At 38.3% G+C, this 20,159-nt stretch overlaps 1 protein-coding gene across 12 annotated transcripts in view; it reads left to right on the top strand.

Annotated features, from left to right (window-relative positions):
- SPIDR (scaffold protein involved in DNA repair) overlaps positions 1-20,159 on the top strand; it is a 589,061-nt gene that overhangs the window by 514,033 nt on the left and 54,869 nt on the right. For all 12 annotated transcript variants that reach the window (XM_082718857.1, XM_082718850.1, XM_082718858.1 and 9 more), the window contains one exon: positions 5,302-5,442. In XM_082718857.1, the coding sequence (XP_082574983.1) occupies positions 5,302-5,442 (141 nt within the window). The remainder of the gene's footprint in view (positions 1-5,301; positions 5,443-20,159) is intronic.

The raw sequence follows: 20,159 nt of genomic DNA, 5'->3' as shown, positions 1-20,159 counted from the left end.
TCACTACTCCACACTGTTGAGTGGTCATTCCTCCCTTACCCTGACATACAGTGGAATGCCAAGAAACATAGTCTTTCCTGAGCAATTTCCTTATCAAGAGATGTAAAGATACTAACATCTGAGATTCCCCAGCCATAAAGTGGCCCAGCCTATTTACCCATGTGTTGTTCATGGTTGATGGATTCTTCCTCCTACCCATTGGGAGAGTCCAGGAAGCTTGTTAGAGCTCTGTTCTTAAATGGGAACAGATAGCAGGGGCCTGAAGAAAACTTCTTAAATGAAGTTACAGATACTGCAACCATAAAACAAAATTGGACACTAAGGGGAAAGAAAACATCTTTCAGAACTTAAAAAAGAACTCTTAGAAGTTTAACATATGAAAAGTAGATAATATGAAAAACCTAATTAGAAGCATTGGAAGACAAAGCTGAGGGAACTGACAGAATTAGTGGAAAATAGGAGAGAAAAGTTAGTAAACTTAAAGAACTAGTCTAGTATGTCCAATAACCAGAATGAAAGAAGAGAAAAAAAGAAGGAGAGGAAGTATTAATTAAATGACAGAGTAGACATGATTCCACTGTGAAAGGACCCACCAAGGATATTACTCACACAGTGCATAGAAACAGATCTGTACCAAAGAATATCACCATGCAATGTCAGTGCCCTGGGAACTAGAACAAAGCTCAGCTCCTGGAGAGAAAGGAGGAAGACAAAAAACAGTATTGGATTTGGAATAGAAAAATTATTTCCAATCTAGAAATCTATACCCAGCCAAACTGCCCATAAACTTTGAGGGTAGATTATTGACAATTTCATGAATGGGTTCAAAGATTTTAGCTTTTAATTCCCCCTGTTTAGGGAGCTAGAAGATATGAGCTACTAACTTGAAGTCAATTAAGAAAGGAATATATAGGATATGAAAAATAGGAGATCCAACATACTAAAGCAGCAAAGTAAATCCCTCAGATTTTCTGATAAGATATCCTAGGATGACTGCTGTGCTAACCAGTCCAGACTGAGTGAAGCAAAGGCTCCAGGAGAGCCTCTTCAAGGCACAGTGCATGTGAGGTTCAGCACCCTGAAGGAATATTTTAGTAATTGGCTGAGGTGTAGAATTTATGATAAGTACATAAAAAACTAATTTAAAGATCTATATAAAAAAGAAAAAGTGATCATGTTTTATTATATTCAAGACTACAAGTTCCCTAAGGTATCATTGTAATCCATAAATTTTGGCATGTGGTATTTTTATCAACTAGTTCAAAATACTGTCTCTCTTCTGCTATGATTTCATATTTGACCCATGAGTTGAAAAGGATGTTGTAAAATTTTTAAATGGAGGATTTTCCAAAGTATACATTTTTTGTTAGGTTTCTCATTTAATTATGTTGTAGATATACAGTGTGTCCCATACAATACTGATTCTTTGAAATTCATTCAGTCCTGCCTTAAGGCCCAGTGTCTGGTCAGATTTTATAAATGTCCTATGTGTACTATAGAATGCACATTCTCTAATTGTGGGCAGTTTTTCTAATTGCCTAGCCAACAAATCAAACTTATTAGGTATGTGCAAGTTTTTCAAATCCTTACTAATTTTTTCCTTAGATTGACTTAACAACTTGGCAGGGATGGGTTGAAATCCCCCACAATAATGTTGGATTTGTTCTCTTCTGTCTGTAGTTTTGTCAGTTTATACTTCATGTATTTCAAGGCTGAGAGCATACAGTTTTAGAATTATATATCTTTCTGATAAATTAAGCTTTTAAAAAATCAATATTAGTGACCTCTTTACCCTTAATAATCCTTTCTCTCCTAGAATCTATTTAGTGTAGTCGCAAAACCACTTCTCAGCCTTCTTTTGATTAATATTTGCCCAAAAAATTTTTTTTGCCCTTTGAACCTTTGTTTTAGAAAGTTTCCTGTCAACATTATTTTTTTCTTTTTCTTCCTTCAAACTGAACATGACAAACTCTGCCTATTAATTGTCAAGTTTAAATCATTTTTATTCCGGGCACCTGGGTGGCTCAGTGGGTTAAGCCGCTGCCTTCGGCTCAGGTCATGATCTCAGGGTCCTGGGATCGAGTTCCGCATCGGGCTCTCCTCAGCAGGGAGCCTGCTTCCTCCTCTCTCTCTCCTCTGCCTACCTCTCTGCCTCCTTGTGATCTCTCTCTGTCAGATAAATTTTTTAAAAATATTTTTTTAAAAAATCATTTTTATTCCATTTCAAATGTACATAGATTTGTGTCTACCATCAAACTTATTACCTTACATCTCTCTGCCCCTTTCTTGTGCTTTTTCTTGGAGTTTTTTGTTTTTGCCCATATTTCTCATTCCATTTTTTTTTCTCCATCTAGTTATTTGGAAGTTATACACCCTATTTCTATTCTTTCGGCGGTTATCCTTGAAATTTTACCAGATGTAAATACTCAGTGAAGTCTAGTTTTAAATCTTCATCCAACTCTAAGTGATATAAGCACTTGGGACCATTTGAACTTCATCACCCCCATTGACCTACTTGCTCTCCATTTCCAGTTTTTCAGCAACCCCTTCATTAATTGATATTATTGGTGGTAGTGTTATTTTATCCTGTGTCTGTTTTGATTTGTTTATATTGATGTTCAGTAGTCCTTTTGTCTTAGACCTTTTTCCCAGTATATTTTTCTTCTTCCTAAAATGCATAATTTAGAAATTATTTCTGTAATTATCTTAATAAGTAGTAAATATTTCAGGCTCTGTAGGTGGAAAATGTGCATCATGTTTCTTTATCTAAAAAATGCCTATATTTTACCATCATTCATGAAATATTGTTTTGCTGGTACATAGTTTTGAAATGGCTTCCAGAGTTCTGAAAATATTTCTCTATTGTCTGGCTTCATTCATTTCTTTTTAGGAGGCTGATGTAAATCAAATTTTTATTCCACAGATGGTCTTTTCACCATTCTTGCTTTTAGAATCTTCTCATTGTGTTTGACATTCTCTAGTTTTATTACAGTATGTGTCTTAGGAAGGCTTTCCTTTTAGTCGTCCTGCTTGGTACTTGTTTCTATTCCTGTATATTTGGATTCATTTCTTTCATCATTTGGGGAGAAAATTTGCAGTTCCTAAATGTGAGAATTGTTGCTTCTCCTTCCTCTATTTTGTTTTTCTGAAATTCCTATTAGACAAATGTTACACTTTCTCATTCTATCCTCTGTACTTCTCTTTCCTCTCATGTTTTTTATCTCAGCTCTCAACATGCATTCTAGGTAATTTATTCAAATTTATAACCCAGTTCACAGATACACACTCTTCAGGTGCATGTAACCATTTGTTTACACCTATTTAATAACTTCTTTATTTCAAAAAATGTAGTGTTTCCTTTTTGAAAGTTCTATTTCATTCTTCAAATCTCCCAAGTAATGTTGTATATCTTTTTGTTTTATATTTATATCTTTGTGATTTTACCTTTTTAAAATAATTATTCCATATTTCATATCTTTTAATTCTAATATGTCAAATCCTAGGGAGGTCTATTGTTTTGTTTTGTTTTGTTTTTTACTCTTCCTACATAGTAAATTGTTTTCTTATACTAGTGACTTTTTTTGAAGATTTTATTTAATTATTTGAGAGAGAGAGAACATGACCAGTGAGGAGAGACAGTGGGAGAGGGACAAGCAGACTTCCTGTGAGTAGGGAGTCCAACATGGGGAACGATCCCAGGACCTTGGTATCACGACCTGAGTTGAAAGCATACACTTAACCAACTAAGCCACCCAGGGTCCCCTGTACTAGAGATTTTTATTCAGGCACATGTTTATTTGATTTTACTCCATGACAACTAATGATTAAATTAAAGGTGATTTCCTTCAGACAAGGTTTACCTTTGCCTCTGTTGTAAATCAGGGAGGGCCCTATGAACTTGGGAGAATTAATTAGGAAGTCCAGTTCTAAGCATTATTTAAAGTTCATTGTTTCCTGGACACCTAGGTGGCTCAGTCAGTTAAGCATCTGCCTTCTCCTCAGGTCATGATCTCTCAGGGTCCTGGAACAGAGTACCACATCAGGCTCTTCACTCAGCAGAGAGTCTGCTTCTCCCTCTGCCTACCGCTCCCCCTGCTGTGCATGCACTCTCTGACAAATAAGTAAATAAAATCTTAAAAAAAAAAGAAAAAGAAAAGAAAAGAAAGTTCATTGCTTCTGATTTAGCATTCCTTTGTTCATCATTTGTTATTTCTTCTTTCCCAGCATGTACTTTACTATACACCCTTATCTTTTTTTTTAGATTTTTATTTATTGATAGGCAGAGATCACAAGTAGGCAGAGAGGCAGGCAGAGAGAGAGAAGGGGGCAAGCAGGCTCTCCATAGAGCAGAGAGCCTGATGTGGAGCTCGATCCCAGGACTTTGAGATCATCACCCCAGCTGAAGGCAGAGTCTAACCCAGTGAGCCACCCAGGCGCCCCTACACCCTTATCTTTAAAATAGTGGGTATTATAGAGGGCACGGATTGCATGGAGCACTGGGTGTGGTGAAAAATAATGAATACTGTTATGCCGAAATTAAATAAAAAATAAATTAATAGTAATAATAATAATAAAATAAAATGGTTTTGTTCCTCACAGTCTATTTGGTGGTGTTAGTTACTACAGGTTTCAGTAAATATTTTCTGAGAATGTGTCATTTCATAATAAATAAGACTTCATTTACCTGAATTATGAAATGAGAGGATTGGAAATTCAGTCTTAAATAGGTTTTAATATGTACTACCCTTTGAACTTAAAGGTTGGGGGAATGCGATCATGTCACTGGATATCTGTCATGTCTGTGTTGCTGCAGCAGGGAAGCAGGTTTTTATCCTGTGGGGTATGCATGTCTGTAAATATGTACCTTTTCAGAGAAAGCCCCTTATTATTGTCCTCATAGTGTTCCACTGAAGCTTTTATCAGTATTGAGCATCCATATGAAATAGAAATGTTTCCTGTTATAACAGGATAAAAATGGGGAGAGAGGATAATCTTTTGGGCAGTGGTAATATATTTTATTTAAAAGGATGATCTTCTTTGTGTGGTTTTAAACCACATTTGGCTTAGGCTTTCGTTTTATGCTAAAAGAGAGTTCCATTTCCTTCTGTTATCTTGTGGATAGTGATCCAAACACCTGTAAGTACAAATCTAAAAGTGCATATTTGAGTTCAACTTCCTTTACTCTGATTTACCCATTCAGGAAGATGATTACGATGGATTTCTAGTGAGGGAGAAGGAAATCCTGCCCTCTGTAATGACTCAAAAACTGTCTTCTAAAAATATGTTAATACTTTTTTGTAGAGGCTGCCTTCTCGTGCAAGATGCCTATGGAATGTTTAGTGAAGTGCACTCTGAGGTCACCATCTTGAAGGACCAACAGTTGGAAGGAAAGTCCTGCAGCCTGATGGGAATGAAGGTTCTACAGAAGGCCACCAGAGGAAGGTGAGACCACTCTGTAATAGCATCTAGTTTGCTGCAGTGGCTGGTTCTTTTATTAGTGTTTTCTCTCTCTCTCTCTCTCTCTCTCTCTCTCTCTCTCTCTTTGAGATTTACTTTTTTAGGGGCACCTGGGTGGCTCAGTGGGTTAAAGCCTCTACCTTCAGCTTGGGTCATGATCCCAGGGTCTTGGGCTTAACCCCCGCATCGGGCTCTCTGCTCAGTAGGGAAGTCTGCTTTTTCTTCTCTCTCTCTCTCTGCCTGCCTCTCCACCTACTTGAAATCTCTGTCTGCCAAATAAAAATAAAATCTTAAAAAAAAAAAAAAAGATTTACTTTTTCATTTGAGAGAGGGGGAAAAGAGCATTAAGTGGGGGGAGGTGGGGCAAAGAGAGAGAATCTCCAGCAGATTCCCTGCTGAGCATGGAGCAAGAGGTGGGGCTCAGTCTTACAACCCTGACATCATGACCTCAGCCAAAATCAAGAGTCATATGCTTAATCTACTGAGCCACCCAAGCTCCTCTTACCTCTTATTTTAAAGACAATAAACTAGGATCCTAGAGTTTGCCTGTAAAACTAGGCCAGAGCTAAGTCAAGTCTATAAAGTACTTCTAGGGAAAAAATTACAACTGATAACAAAACAAGATTCCTAATTTTATTAAAAAATTAGGTTTAGTGATTCCAAATTTTATGAAAAATTAATATGATAAAAAATGTTATGTATGTGTGTTTTAATTCTAAGATTTTTTTTTCTGTATGTTTTCCAGTTAAAAAATAAGATAGCTTTGCATGAGTCAGTTTATGTAAATGACAATATAACTTAGTGTAAAGACATTTTATAAGCTTTCAACAAAATTCTTAAGTTGTCACATCTTTTTGCTTTCCATAGTAGGAAAGTTTTGTTCTCTGTCAAGTTTCATGGCACTCCACCTTAAAATGTGGTTTTGGATAGGCAAGGTAGAATTGTGTGTACATCTCGTTCAAACTATGGCTATTACATCTCCAATAATCATCCTAAATCTATAAATTAGGGAAAAAAGAAACATTTTTTTTTTTTTTTAAAGAGTGAGGGTTTTTTTATTTATTTGAGAGAGAATGAGTGAGAGAGAGCATGAGAGAGGAGAAGGTCAGAGGGAGAAGCTGACCCCCCCAAGGAGCTGGGAGCCCGATGCAGGACTCGATCCTGGAAGTCCGGGATCATGACTTGAGCCTAAGGCAGTCACTCAACCAACTGAGCCACCCAGGCGCCCAGAAGAAACACTTTTAATCAAACTATCCAGTAATATAGAGAATTAGTGTAAACAGTATATTTGAGATTTTCTCTATCTTACTGTAATCTCTCCTTCCTTGAATAGTGTGTTATTTTAACTCTCTTGGTATTAATTTTTTACTTGATTACAGTAACATCTGCACTTATACCAGTATCTGAGAGAGAAAAAAACCCATTATGAATATCTGATGTTCTAATTTTGAAGCAGTTATTGATAGCATCCTCCAGTGGTTTGCATAATGAACATTTCCAAGCATGGTCATTCTGAACTGTGAGCATTTAGAGTATTGTCCTGACTAACCTATATAGGCAGTCAGCGTTTCCAGAGACCACAACTCCATGTCTCATCGGGCTTTCATATGGTACTATGCAGGTGAGTGATGTCTCTGCCCAAGAGCTTATTTTCCTGAAAAACATGTATTTCATAGAAAGATCCCCTATAAGCCCTGGGTAGGTGGATATAAGGACATTTTATTGATTCATGCAGATTTGTCTTATGATAAATGTTCCTTTTGTTTATAAAAGGATGGCTGTATTATAATACAATTAATTGCCTTATATATTGGGGGTGGAGATTTACCCAGATATTTAGAAAGCATATCTGCATGTGTGAAAAGATTAAGTTTCACATGAAACTTATCTTTATTAAGGTTGAACCTCATTTTAGTCCTAAGTTTTAGAATTACAAGCATCTGGATGCGCCTGGGTGGCTCTATTGGTTAAGCAACTGCTCTCGGCTCAGAGCCCCTCATTAAGCTCCCTGCTCAGCGGGGAGCTGCTTCTCCCTCTCCCTTTGCCACTCCCCCTGCTTGTGATCTCTCCCTTTTTCTCTGTCAAATAAATAAATAAAATCTTTAAAAAAAAATTTTTTTTTTTTAAAGAATTACAAGCATCTGAAAAGACTATGTAGTTAACAGCAAATGGTTTCACTGCCCCAACATCTTGACCTGAAAGCATTAATTCTATCAGGGCCATTGGGAAGTAATCTTCCTTGACATGAATTCTACACATAAGCCTCTCACCTGAACACAACAGAATGTAAGTGGGCTCTCCATCACAGGAAATCCTTCCTAAGGGGCAGCAGAGCTTCTCTAGCTGCCTGCTTTCCTGGTGTGCTCTGGGCTAGACAGCAGCTGCTCTGGGAGGCTTACTTCTTGCTAGAGACTGTAGCACATAACTTCTACTGGCAGTTCTACTGGTAAATGACAGAGCCACTGCAATCCCAAGTCTTTGGCTCCGTAAAGTTGATGTTCTTTTACCATTATGCTTATGTGTTCCTATGATTTAATCCATTTTTTTTGTGGGTTATGAGGGGAGCCCTACTAGTATCCACAACTTCCCCACAGGAAATGTTTTTTCCACAGGAAATGTACTGAGTATTGCAAATATTTACAAACAAACTTTCTGGAATCCATACCATTTTTAGGGTTGTGACTAAATACTTGATTTTTTTTTTAGGTTGGGATTAATTTCTTTACTTATATATAAATTTTATTTTGACACACAGCTATCCAAATAAATGTTTAGATTGTCTCTTTGTTCCTTTGGAAACTATATCTCTTCAAAACAAATTATTAAATCATTTAGGAATGCTGGATGTTATAATTGCCTATTAGTGATATCATCCATTGTCAGTCATCCATCCATGGCCCAGTAAAAACAAATTGTCTCTTATTTTCCCCCAAATTATTGTTTCATGGCAACTCCCATAAACTCTAACAAAATATACTTCTCATAAACCTTAACAAAATGTTTACTTCCAAAAATTCAAGCTAAAATGATTAATTATAACTATATACTTCTAGTATCTAATACAGAAAGTAATTTTTTGCCCGTTGGAAAATAGTTGTGTTTGGGCTAAGTCATGAAGTCTTTTAGATCTTGGCTACCAGATTTCATCTGATCCACGCTTCTCATGATGGAAAATTACTACTCCCTACAAGGTCTATGAAGTGGACCAATGACCTCAGAGCTATTGAGTCAGGCATGCTGTTGGACTGGTGTATGGGCTGCTCTGTCCACCTGCCTCATTTGGGAAGCCTTGCAGAAAAACAATCATATCTTTTCTATTTCTCTGATATATTTTTGGAGTTGGATGTCCAAATTGACTGCTTAAAGCAAAAAGACTCAGAAAAATAGCCTGGATTTAAAGAAAAAAAAGACCGTTTAAAAAAAAACCACCACTGCTGAGGCATGCTCATTAAACAGAATGTGGAGCTCTGCCCATGCTTTCTTCTCTAGAGCACTCCCTGCTATTATTTGTCCAGTGACTCTCTCTTCCTAAGACATGTCCCCTGACCTTTGTCTTCCCATGTGACCTGTGCAGCAATTTAGTGGGTCAAACGAGCGGAAAAGTCACATGACTTTGATGTCGTAATTCTATATATGCACTTTATCCTTTTATTATTTTACATTTTTATTTTTATATGATAGGGCAATACTGAAGGAGAAAAGGATTCCTAAAATATGTGTTAACCCTACAGAAATGGAAATATAGCTAGCCAAATTTTTTGTGGGGGAGGGGAAATTCTTTCAGTTCAGAATCCTGCTTGTATTTATGTCCCAACTTGTTAAAACCCATTGATCTCTGTGTCTAAAATGACTAATTTGTAGGTACTATTTGATTTAGACCTGCCACTTCCAGTCAGCGACGAGAGAAGAATTAGGCACCAACAAGTCAGCTGCAAAAGATTGGGAGCCGGGGACAACAGTCAAAAAGGACTGCTGCCACCAGCAACTCCACAGTCTCACTTTTATTAGATTGAAAACAATAACCAAGGGAAGGATTGATGAAGGTCAAACGTTAATCCCGTCTTGCAGACAAGCAAGGAGGAGGATAAAGTTTATAGTTAAACAAGCACATTCAAAGGACTCACCTAACTAACAATGGGCACTTCTGGGATGAGAAAGGAGCTACAACGGATAAGGGAAGCAGGCGGTTTTTTCGTTCCACCCTGAGCTGACTGGGCGTTCCTGGGTGCTCCTGGGTGCTCCTGGGTGCTGGGCTTCCCTGAAGCAGGTGGTTTTCCGCCCTGGGGGGGCTGGGTATCCCCAGCTGCCCAGCTTCCCGGTCGTTTATCGTCCTTCTCCCCAAAGACCTGTTGTCAGTTTATGTATTTCTTAAGGCCATATCTAAATGTGCTTGGTAACTAGTAAAATCCTCCAGGGGTTACAGTTCAAGTAACAAATTGTTCCGAGGAGCAGCAGCATCTCCCCCCTTTTGTTTGTGAAGTAGTAGAAAAGTTGATTTTGCAGCTTATTTATTTTTCAGTCGTTGGAGGGATTTTCACGTGCTTCTGAGGACTAATCATAAAAAGATTATAGCATTAAGAATCATCAATCCACTTATAACACCGTGACCAGTTTGTGTGATCCAAGTAGAAGGGTTTAAATCAGACAGAATATCGTTAATTCTTTGATTAAAACTCACTCCTGGAACTGATTGTAGTGATGAATGTAGAATCGTATCTTGAAGTTGTTTAATATATAAGGTTAGATTATCACCGTAATGGTTAGTAATATAATATGTGGGTGAATTTTGCTCCAAGATACTTCTGATTCATTATAAGCATGGGGAGTAACACAGAAAGAAGAAACATTCCAATCACATAAAATATGAAGTCTAAGCTTTATATTCTGAAGATCATTTCCTATATATATCATGGCTGTTTCTAAATCAGAGACACGTTCATCTAGTTTTTGATCTATGAACGTTTGCTGATTCCAGGCCTTGCTAGGATTCTCGTGCCACTTCTGTACAAATTGTGTAGTTTGTACAGTTTGATGCAAGGTCATTCCTGCAGTGGTAGCTGTAGCAGTAATGGCTATAATTCCTAGAATAACTGTTATAAGTAACCCAACAAATCTTTGTTCTGTTGAACCCAGTTCTTCAATACTGATAAAAGTTTATGTACATCTGGAGAACTTTCCCAAACACGGTGGTGTTTCACCAGTAGCCAAATGCCTATTCTTCTTCTAGCAGTAAGAATGATAGAATTGTCTTTATAAACATTATCTACACAGGTGAACATCTTACAGTTTAGACAGTCTATTTCTCTATTACTATAAATAAAAGTCATTTTGCCAATAACAAAAACATAGGGATCTCTAACACAAGCTCTTACCCATTCTTCATCCATAAGGAAAAAAGAAAATGCATTAATTATTAGACTGATGAATGTATAAGAGCCATTCCAAACTCTTGCGTGACTTAAAGCAGTAGTAACCTTCCATAAATTCTTTTGTCTTTTATGATAATCAACAAAAGGAGATGGCATAGAAAGTCCTTGCCCAAGCCACACCAGAGGGGCATCTCCAGAAGCTTAAAGTTTGCAGTAAAATGGGATCATCAAAAACTTGCCATTTTGGGGCGCCTGGGTGGCTCAGTGGGTTAAGCCGCTGCCTTCGGCTCAGGTCATGATCTCAGGGTCCTGGGATCGAGTCCCGCATCAGGCTCTCTGCTTGGCGGGGAGCCTGCTTCCCTCTCTCTCTCTCTCTCTGCCTGCCTCTCCATCTACTTGTGATTTCTCTCTGTCAAATAAATAAATAAAATCTTAAAAAAAAAAAAAAAAACTTGCCATTTTAACTTTCGATGAGGGGAGCAAGGTTCCCCAGTGCAATTTGTGACTGCCATCCCCTTAGGGGACCAGTCCCATACAATTCCATAGGAATCATTAATAACAATACTGGGGTGAACTGCTCTACAATCCTTCCATAAAGGGCGAATTCCCTCATCAGACCACATTTGTGTTGGTTTGCATTTGGGAATAGGGGGTGCTGCATTATAGCTAGGACCCCAATATTTGTAGGCTTGGAATCCTTTAATGGACAATAAATGTAATTGAGCTTTAGCCAAATAATTGTTAGTAGGAAGGTCCACCAACCATCTCTGATTACCAGGGACAAGGCAACTGGAATGATTGCTGATACATATTGGTCTATTTTGATATCCAAAAGTAAGATTAATATTTGTGCCCTGCTTGCCCACAGTTGAAACACTGTCCTTTAAATTTTTTTGTGGTCAGAGCAGCCATTGCTTGAGCTAACAAATCAGCCTTATAGGTCTCTGTTCCTACTCCTTGACATAGCTTAATATAATCTGTCAATGTTCCCTTGCCTTAAAGGATGCTAGCAACTTCTTAAAATCAGAATTAGCATTCTCATAAGCCAACAATTGCATAATGGTATCCACAGCCTCAGTATTATTTGTCTTCTAACAGCCTGTTGTAATCTTGCAATAAAATCAGTATAGGGCTCTCTTGGACCCTGTACCACCTTTTGAAAAGAAGAGCACTTATCTCCCTGAGATTCTATTCTCTCCCATGCTCTCAAACAGCAACGCCAGAGGTGCTCAACAGCTTGATCACTCATCAAGTCCCTGGTCTTGAACCCGGGCCCATGGTCCAAGACCCATGAGCTGTTCCATGGAAATAGGAATGTTATGAGCTCTATTATGGGCAGCTGCTATTTCTGCTTGATATTGCCACTATGTTTTGAATTGCAAGAACTCACTTGGGAGATAGAACTGTTCTTGCTAGCAATGACCAATCCGTCAGAATAAGTCGATTGCCTTCTGCGATGCCTTGAATAATTACCGTTGTAAATGGAGAATTAGCTCCATAGTTTTGTACTGCCTGTTTAGTTCCTTCAACAATTTGAAGGGAAATTGCTCATGCTTGCCTCATAGACACCATTAGGATTGTTAGGATCATGTCCTGGAGCGACATGTTCTGTAATAATAACCGGGAAGTTAAAATGCAAAGCATCTAGGTCTCCAGCTCGCTGTGCTTCAAGGAGGCCTTTCTGAACAGCCAATAACATGTACTTTTCTTTTTTTTCATTAAATGGTGCCTTCTTATAGAACAGCGGAGCTGTCGGCAACTGTGACATGGGCACCTTTTGTTCTGTTACTGGAGGAGGAGGAGTTTCCTCCTTTCTTTTTTTTTTTTTTTTTTTTTTTTTAGAAAGTAAGTATTTTTCTCAGTTTTGTGAGTCCCTGTAGCAAATTATTATTTTTTTTTTGTTTAAAGATTTTATTTATTTATTTGACAGAGAGAAATCACAAGTAGATGGAGAGGCAGGCAGAGAGAGAGAGGGAAGCAGGCTCCCTGCTGAGCAGAGAGCCCGATGCGGGACTCGATCCCAGGACCCTGAGATCATGACCTGAGCCAAAGGCAGCGGCTTAACCCACTGAGCCACCCAGGCGCCCAGTTTCCTCCTTTCTATATTCCTTTCTGGTGGCCTTAATAGTTTCTTTCTCCTCCTGGATGGCATGTTCAGGTTCCTCTTTTTTAGTTTCTCCTGAACATTCATTATCGCTTTGTAAAGGCTCCAAAACAGAGCGAATGAGGGTCCAAGTAGGCCATATAGTGACTGGAATTCGCTTTCCTTTCGTATATGAAAGTTTTAACTCGTGACCTACTTTTTCCCATGTTTGTAAATCTAAAGTCCCTAATATAGGGAACCAGGAGCAATGTTCTTTAATTACCTTTAAAAGCTCCATAAGTTGACCCTCGCTGACTTTTGCTCCTCCAGCCAGGAGCCTTCTCAATAAACACACGTAAGGGCGATAATCGTTTGTGCTCTCTAGATTACCCATACCCTGCGATAATTGCCCACAACTCACCAGAAGGAAAAAGGCACGGCCGTGCAAAACTCACGTTGGGGCTTCTTCTCCTGTTTTATTTCTGATCAGATCGGGTCTGGTCTGTTCAGGCGCCACTTGCCGCTTCCAGTCGGCAGGAGAGAAGAATTAGGCACAAACAAGTCAGCTGCAAAAGATTGGGAGCCGGGGACAACAGTCGAAAAGGACTACTGCTACGAGCAACTCCACAGTCTCACTTTTATTAGATAGAAAACAATAGCCAACAGAAGGATTGATGAAGGTCAAACGTTAATCCCGTTTTACAGACAACCAAGGAGGAGGATAAAGTTTATAGTTAAACAAGCACATTCAAAGGACTCATCTAACTAACAATGGGCACTTCTGGGATGAGAAAGGAGCTACAACGGATAAGGGAAGCAGGCGGTTTTTTCGTTCCACCCTGAGCTGACTGGGCATTCCTGGGTGCTCAGCTTCCCTGAAGCAGGTGGTGTTCTGCCCTGGGCCGGCTGGGTATCCCCAGCTGCCCCGCTTTCTGAAGGGGTGGCATTCTGCCCTGAGCGAGCTGGGCATCCCCAGCTGCCCAGCTTCACGGTCGTTTATCATCCTTCTCCCCAAAGACCTGTTGTCAGTTTATGTATTTCTTAAGGCCATATCTAAATGTGCTTGGTAACTAGTAAAATCCTCCAGGGGTTACAGTTTAAGTAACACATTGTTCCGAGGGGCAGCAGCAAGACCTGTTGACTCGCCCTTTAAGAAAAGGTTTTATTGAAGAGTATTTAGTCAGTACTCACTATGTACAGGAGGCTCTACCTGAGTACCAGAATGACAAGGAAGAAGTTGACGTGAATGTTTTAAGTGACTAGATCCTAACGGGCTGATCTCAGATTTCATAAAAGAAGTTAGTAAGAACAAATGCTATAAACGTCCTGACCTGTCAGAAGGAAAAAATGTCTTCAGATTGGTAAGATGTTATCTGTGAAGACATACACCTAGGATCAGGAGAGATGTATGCAGAAGAGGAAATGAGAGGGCTTATTGAAAAGATAATTCACTTATTTATTTTATAATGATTTAGTGCTTCTATAGTTCATTCTATAAGGATTTAGTGCTTCTTGGTGCTATACCCCTGACTAATAGCTGTAGTACTGAACTCTGTGCTAGATTTTTGGGATTTATCCTAAACCAGAATATACTGAGGTATAGAGTCAACAAGATAAAGACTAACTATTCTTAGGGATTCCACATCAGTCTAAGAGAAAATTAGGGCCACTGTGAGATTTTGAGAGAAGAAAAGAAGAGATAATAAAAACAAAAATGGAGTTAAGTTTATCCTGCTGTTGTACCTATAATGGATTTATTATAGGAGGAGAGGCTGGGGCAGGGCTACAGATTTGGAAACTTCTGTAGCAAATGAGAGGAGAACAAAGAACCAGTTAGGAACTAATCTTAATTTCTGCTACCTACAGACAGCTCCACCAGAAGTATAAAAATAGACTTCCCTCCAAGAGATCATGGACCAGCAGGAAAGCCAGGGGTGACCTAAGCCGGCACTGACTGTCAAGTGCCTAATACAGAAGGCTGTGGACTGATAAGTAGCCACCTTGCAGGGATGGGGTGGTTGGAGAGCAGGTCAAGTTTTAGGAACCCTGAAGAGAATAGGAAAAGCCTGGGGCTAAGGACTAGAATGAGGAAGGGAGGGAAGACTGTCTCCATTATCTTCTTTTTGAGCCAGACTAAAGATAAGGAGAGCAGCCTCTGTCTGGTCAGCTTTCCAGATAGAGTGAGGGGTGGGCACTTTGTGTGTGGGGTGGTGCATTTCAGAGAATGATCCAATTAATAGTTATTGTTTAACAACTTTTGTTTTAAAGGTAACAGATTAAGTACTGATAATTTTTATACTAGAAGCCAAGGTTAGTCATTCTGTTCAGACACTAACCTCGTAGTCAGGATTCAAAAGTCCTTTACAAGCCCCAATGCTAGTCCCCAGCCTGCTGCACTTGTGCCCTTTAGTCCTACCATGCCCTAGACCTAGAACACTTTGCTTTTTCTCCTGGGCCTTATTTGAGCCTAACCTTTCTCTCACAGGCCAGTCTTAAGATGCTTCTCCAATAAGAATCCTGACACCTATACCCAGTAATGCTTCTTTTATCTCCCTGCAGCAGTTCCTGCTGGGTCACCCCCTCCCCTCCTCCTCCTGGGCACCCAGTGGTCATAGTGCTACTCACTTCAATGCCCATGCCCAGGACTCTTGGTATTCCTGCTGACCTGTATAGAAAGGTATACTTTAATGTAAATAAGAATGCCATCATAGACATAATTTTGAGTGGGTCCATTTTTTTAATAATAAGGTACAAACATCAAGGCTTTCATGGGGAATCTTGGAATCGCTTTCCCAAGCTGGCCTGCACAATGTGCCTGACTCTGAGTCACACCAAGACATCAGACCTTGTCTTGGTCATTGTCACATTCCTTTGCATGGTGTAGACAATCAATAAAAGTTGACATTGATTAGAACACCTGGTGGCCAGTATTTCAGACTGGTCTGCCCATTGTTAGGCTCTGTGAGGGTAGGTGCTGTTTCTTATTCACCATTTTATTTCCTAGCATCTGACACACTCAGATAATATTATAATAAATAATAAATATTTTTGAAATGGGCAGTAGTTGTTTCCTTAGGTTTATCTTAGAATTTTCTTCCACAGGATTTGAATGTATATTTTTATACATAATAAATGGTAATGATTAGAGCTCAATTTTATCAGGAAGAATGGAAACCATTTGGTCCCAAGCCTTGTATCCAGTGCAGATGAAGGCCACAGTCTCTTTCAACCTCTGGACATAGACCTTTGGTTTCCTCACAACATTTAAGGAGACATGCATGGGGTTGTGCTGTGAAAACACTTTATCAAGTATGGGAAGAGTGTGAATGTCCATTACTTAATATTTCACAGAAAAAAGTTTTCCATGCATTGGGAGAAGACTCTGTTCTCACCCCCATCTTAGAGGTAAGGATGATTGGCCCAGGGTCACACAGTGGGCTATAGTCAAGCTCCAGTGTGATATGACACTATGGAGTTCAGTATCCTGTGTAGACCTTTGCCTTTGCTTCAGCTGGGTGTGACCCAGAGTGCACAGAAGTGCAATTGAAGGGAATCATTAGAAATTATTCAATGCAAATTGACTGGGTTGGGTTAGGGTTATTATTGAGGAACCATTTCAGATGCTCCTTTAACAGGAAATATGTGGTAGTGAGAGCTCTCCTTGGGTAAGAAACTTGCATAGTAATTTCCTTCCTTTGATTTTCCTTCTTCAAAAAGGCCACCCTTTTAAACAGTCACATAGTTCCCTTGGGGTTTGAGGTCCAGAAACTCTTATTAATTGCTGTGGTTGGAAACCCTCCTTTTAAGGGATGTTCTTAATAATAATTTCATGATTTTGAAAAATAAAATTGTTCCTGGCATTCACTTAAGTTTCTGGAAGGTGAATAAAATGTCAGTAAAAGAGAATGTACTAAGTCTTAAAACCTATAATGCTCAAAGAAGCAAAAGGAAGCTCCCCCAGACAAGCATCATGGTATTAATTTAAGTCCTTAATCAGTTTAGAAGTATGTTTTGTGTTTTCCCTATAGATTTTATTGTTTTCTCTCTGCCATTGTTTCTTGACATGAGTATTTTAATTCAAAATTAAATCTTTCTGTTGTCCTTTAAAGTGGGATTATTTTTGTTCTCTATTTAACAATTGTACAGGGAAGCATAAACAAGAATAAAACAGTAAAGCAAATCTTTTCAAGATTGTAACCCCCCCCTTCTTCAACCTTTCTTAGTTAATATTGTGTATGTATTGTTGTTGGTTCTGATGTATTTCTTTCCTGACATTATAGAAAATTTTTTATATATCTGTGCTGCCCGCACCCCCCTTGCTGTGGTGTTCTCTCATTTGAGCGCACCCAAATGCACATTCTGCAGAGTGGAAAGAGCCTTAACTTGAAATCAGGAGACCTAGACTGTATTCTGTCTGTGCTACCAATACCAGTAACTCTGGCCTCTGATGCATCTGGAAATGAAATGACTAGACCAAATAACCTTCAGGCCTCTTTAGGTTTGAGGTTATTACTTTCCCTTTCAGGGATGCTTTTATTTTTAACTTTGTAGACAAAGATACTTTTTCCCTTTGAACATCTCTAAAGAATAATTATTTAAAATAATTATTTAAAGACTAATTCTTTAAAAATGAAAATGTTTCAGAATCACTAAATGAATCATTTGTTTAATGATTGAGAATCACTTAATCAGAATTAATAGATAATTTCTGTAGCAAACAACTACTGATATTGGACCAGATCCCCTTTAAAGCCCTTATGTCATTTCTTTTGTACCCACCCCCATCCCCAGCTTCTTTGTACTTTTGCATCTGTGGGCCCACATCTGTCTGTCTTCAAAAGACTGCCCTCACCATAGATACTGTTTTGTCTGCTTGTGACACAGCTGGAAGTATCTGAGAATTTGAGTCCCCCTTAGTTTAGTTGAGGTGGCCATTAGCCAATGAGTGACTTATGAAAGCCCAATTCCTGTTCAGGTTTGGACAAAATCTAATCTATAGTTTGTTCTCCAAAGCTCTCCTGTAAAATCTGATTGAGGTTAGAACTTTGCCAGAAAAAAACAAAGGTATTGGATACCAGCTCCAAAATACTGCCTCTGTGCAAACACAGAAGTATAATCACAAGCCTATGTAATATTCCATTGTATGTGTACATATAAACCACATCTTCCTTATCTATTCATCTATCAGTGGACACTTGGGTTGCTTAGATATCTTGGCTATTGTAAATAATGCTGCAATAAACAATAAAAATAAAATATTTTTTAAATACTGTTCATAATTCCTTTAAGTAAATACCTAGTAGTGGAATTATTGATACATTTTTAATTTTGTGAGGAATCTCCATATTGTTTTCCACAGTGGCTACACTAATTTACATCCCACCAACAGTGCACAAGGGTTCCTTTATCTCCACATCCTTACCAACACATGTTATTTCTTATCTTCTTCATTTTAGCCATGCTGACAGATAAAAGGTGATTTCTCATTGTAGTTTTGATTTGCATTTCCCTGATGACTTATGACATTGAGCATCTTTTCACATGTCTGTTAGCCATCTGTATGTGTTTTTTTGAAAAATGTCTATTTAGGTCTTCTGTCCATTTTTTAATTGGAATGTTTGGTTTTTTTTGGTATTGAGTTGTATAAGTTCTTTATATATTTTGGATATTAGCCCCTTATTGGATATGTCATTTGCAAATATCTTCTCCCATTCAATAGGTAGTTTCTTTCACTGTGCCAAAGCTTTCTATTCTGAGGTAGTCCCAATAGTGTTTTTGTTTTTGTTTCCCTTGCCTCGGGAGACATCTAGAAAAATGTTGTTCTGGCCATTGTCAAAGAAATTACTGCCTGTTTTTCATCTAGGCTTTTTATAGTTTCAGGTCTCATGTTTAGGTCTTCAATCCATTTTGAGATTATTTTTGTGTATGATATAAGAAAGTGATCCAGTTTCATTCTTTTTCATGTAGCTCTCCAGTTTTCCAGCACCATCCATCGAAGAGACTGTCTTTTCCCCATTGTATATTCTTGCCTTCTTTGTCACAGATTAATTGACCGTATAAGCAGGGCTTATTTCCAGGCTTTCTTATTAATCCACATATTTATTTTTGTGCCAGTACCATACTATTCTGACTATTATAGCTTTGTAGTGTATCTTAAAATCTAGGACTGTGATACCTCCAGCTTTGTTCTTTCTCAAGGTTGTTTAAAGGATGGAATCTTTCCATTTGCAACAACATAGTTGAACCTATTACGCTAAGTGAAATAGATCAGAGCAAGACAAATACCATATGATTTCACTCATATGTGGAATCTAAAAAACAAAAACAAATGAATAAACAGGAGAATCAGTCCTATAAAATACAAAGAACTGATGGTTGCGAGAGAGAAAGGGGTGGGGAGATAAGTAAAATCAGAGAAGGGGAGTGGAGGTACAGGCTTCCAGTTATGGAATGAATATGTCACGGGGATGGAAGGTACAGCATAGGAAATATAGTCAGTGACATTGCAATAGCTTTATATGGTGATAGATGGTGGCTACATATGGGCTGAGTATAGCCCATAATGTATAGAGAAATTGAATCACTGTGTTCTACACCTGAAACTAATGTAACATTGTGTTGACTATACCCAAATTTTTTTAAAAATTATGAATAACACCAGTCTGAAAAATAAAAGAAATATAATCAGAAGTAAAGGAAGGCATGTATTCCAGAGAGTAAATAAAGTGGCAAACAGAAAAGGTTTTTAGTAAGACAAAAATAAACTGAGTTGAAAGAGTGAAATGCTGACGCATGCTACAATATGAATGAACCTTGAAAACATTATGCTAGGAGAGAGAACCCAGACACTAAAGGTCACGTATTATATGATTCCATTTATATGAAATGCCTGTTTTTCTTGAAGACAGAAAGCAGACTGATGGCTGCCAGGAATTGGGTGTAGGAAAGAATGGGAGCAACTGCTCATGGGTATGGGGCCTGCTTTGGGGAATGTTTAAAATGTTTGGGAACTAGATAGAGGTGATTGTTATTCCACATTGTGAATATACTAAATGCTCCCTGAATCGTGTACTTTAAAATGATTAATTTTATGCTGTATGAATTTTACCTCAATTTTTTAAAAAGGAAAAAAGAAGAATGAACCAGTTGCCTAAAATGTGCTTACATGGAATTATGAAAACGGCTACAAATGTTTCATAAATCCAGGTGGAGAAAAATAGTTTCTAAATGGAACCTCTGGACATAATTTC

This window comes from Mustela nivalis, assembly GCF_964662115.1.
Source record: "Mustela nivalis genome assembly, chromosome: 2".
NCBI classification, from domain to species: domain Eukaryota; kingdom Metazoa; phylum Chordata; class Mammalia; order Carnivora; family Mustelidae; genus Mustela; species Mustela nivalis.
The sequence above is the reverse complement of the archived record's forward strand: the minus strand, read 5'-3'. Positions and strand labels throughout refer to the sequence as shown.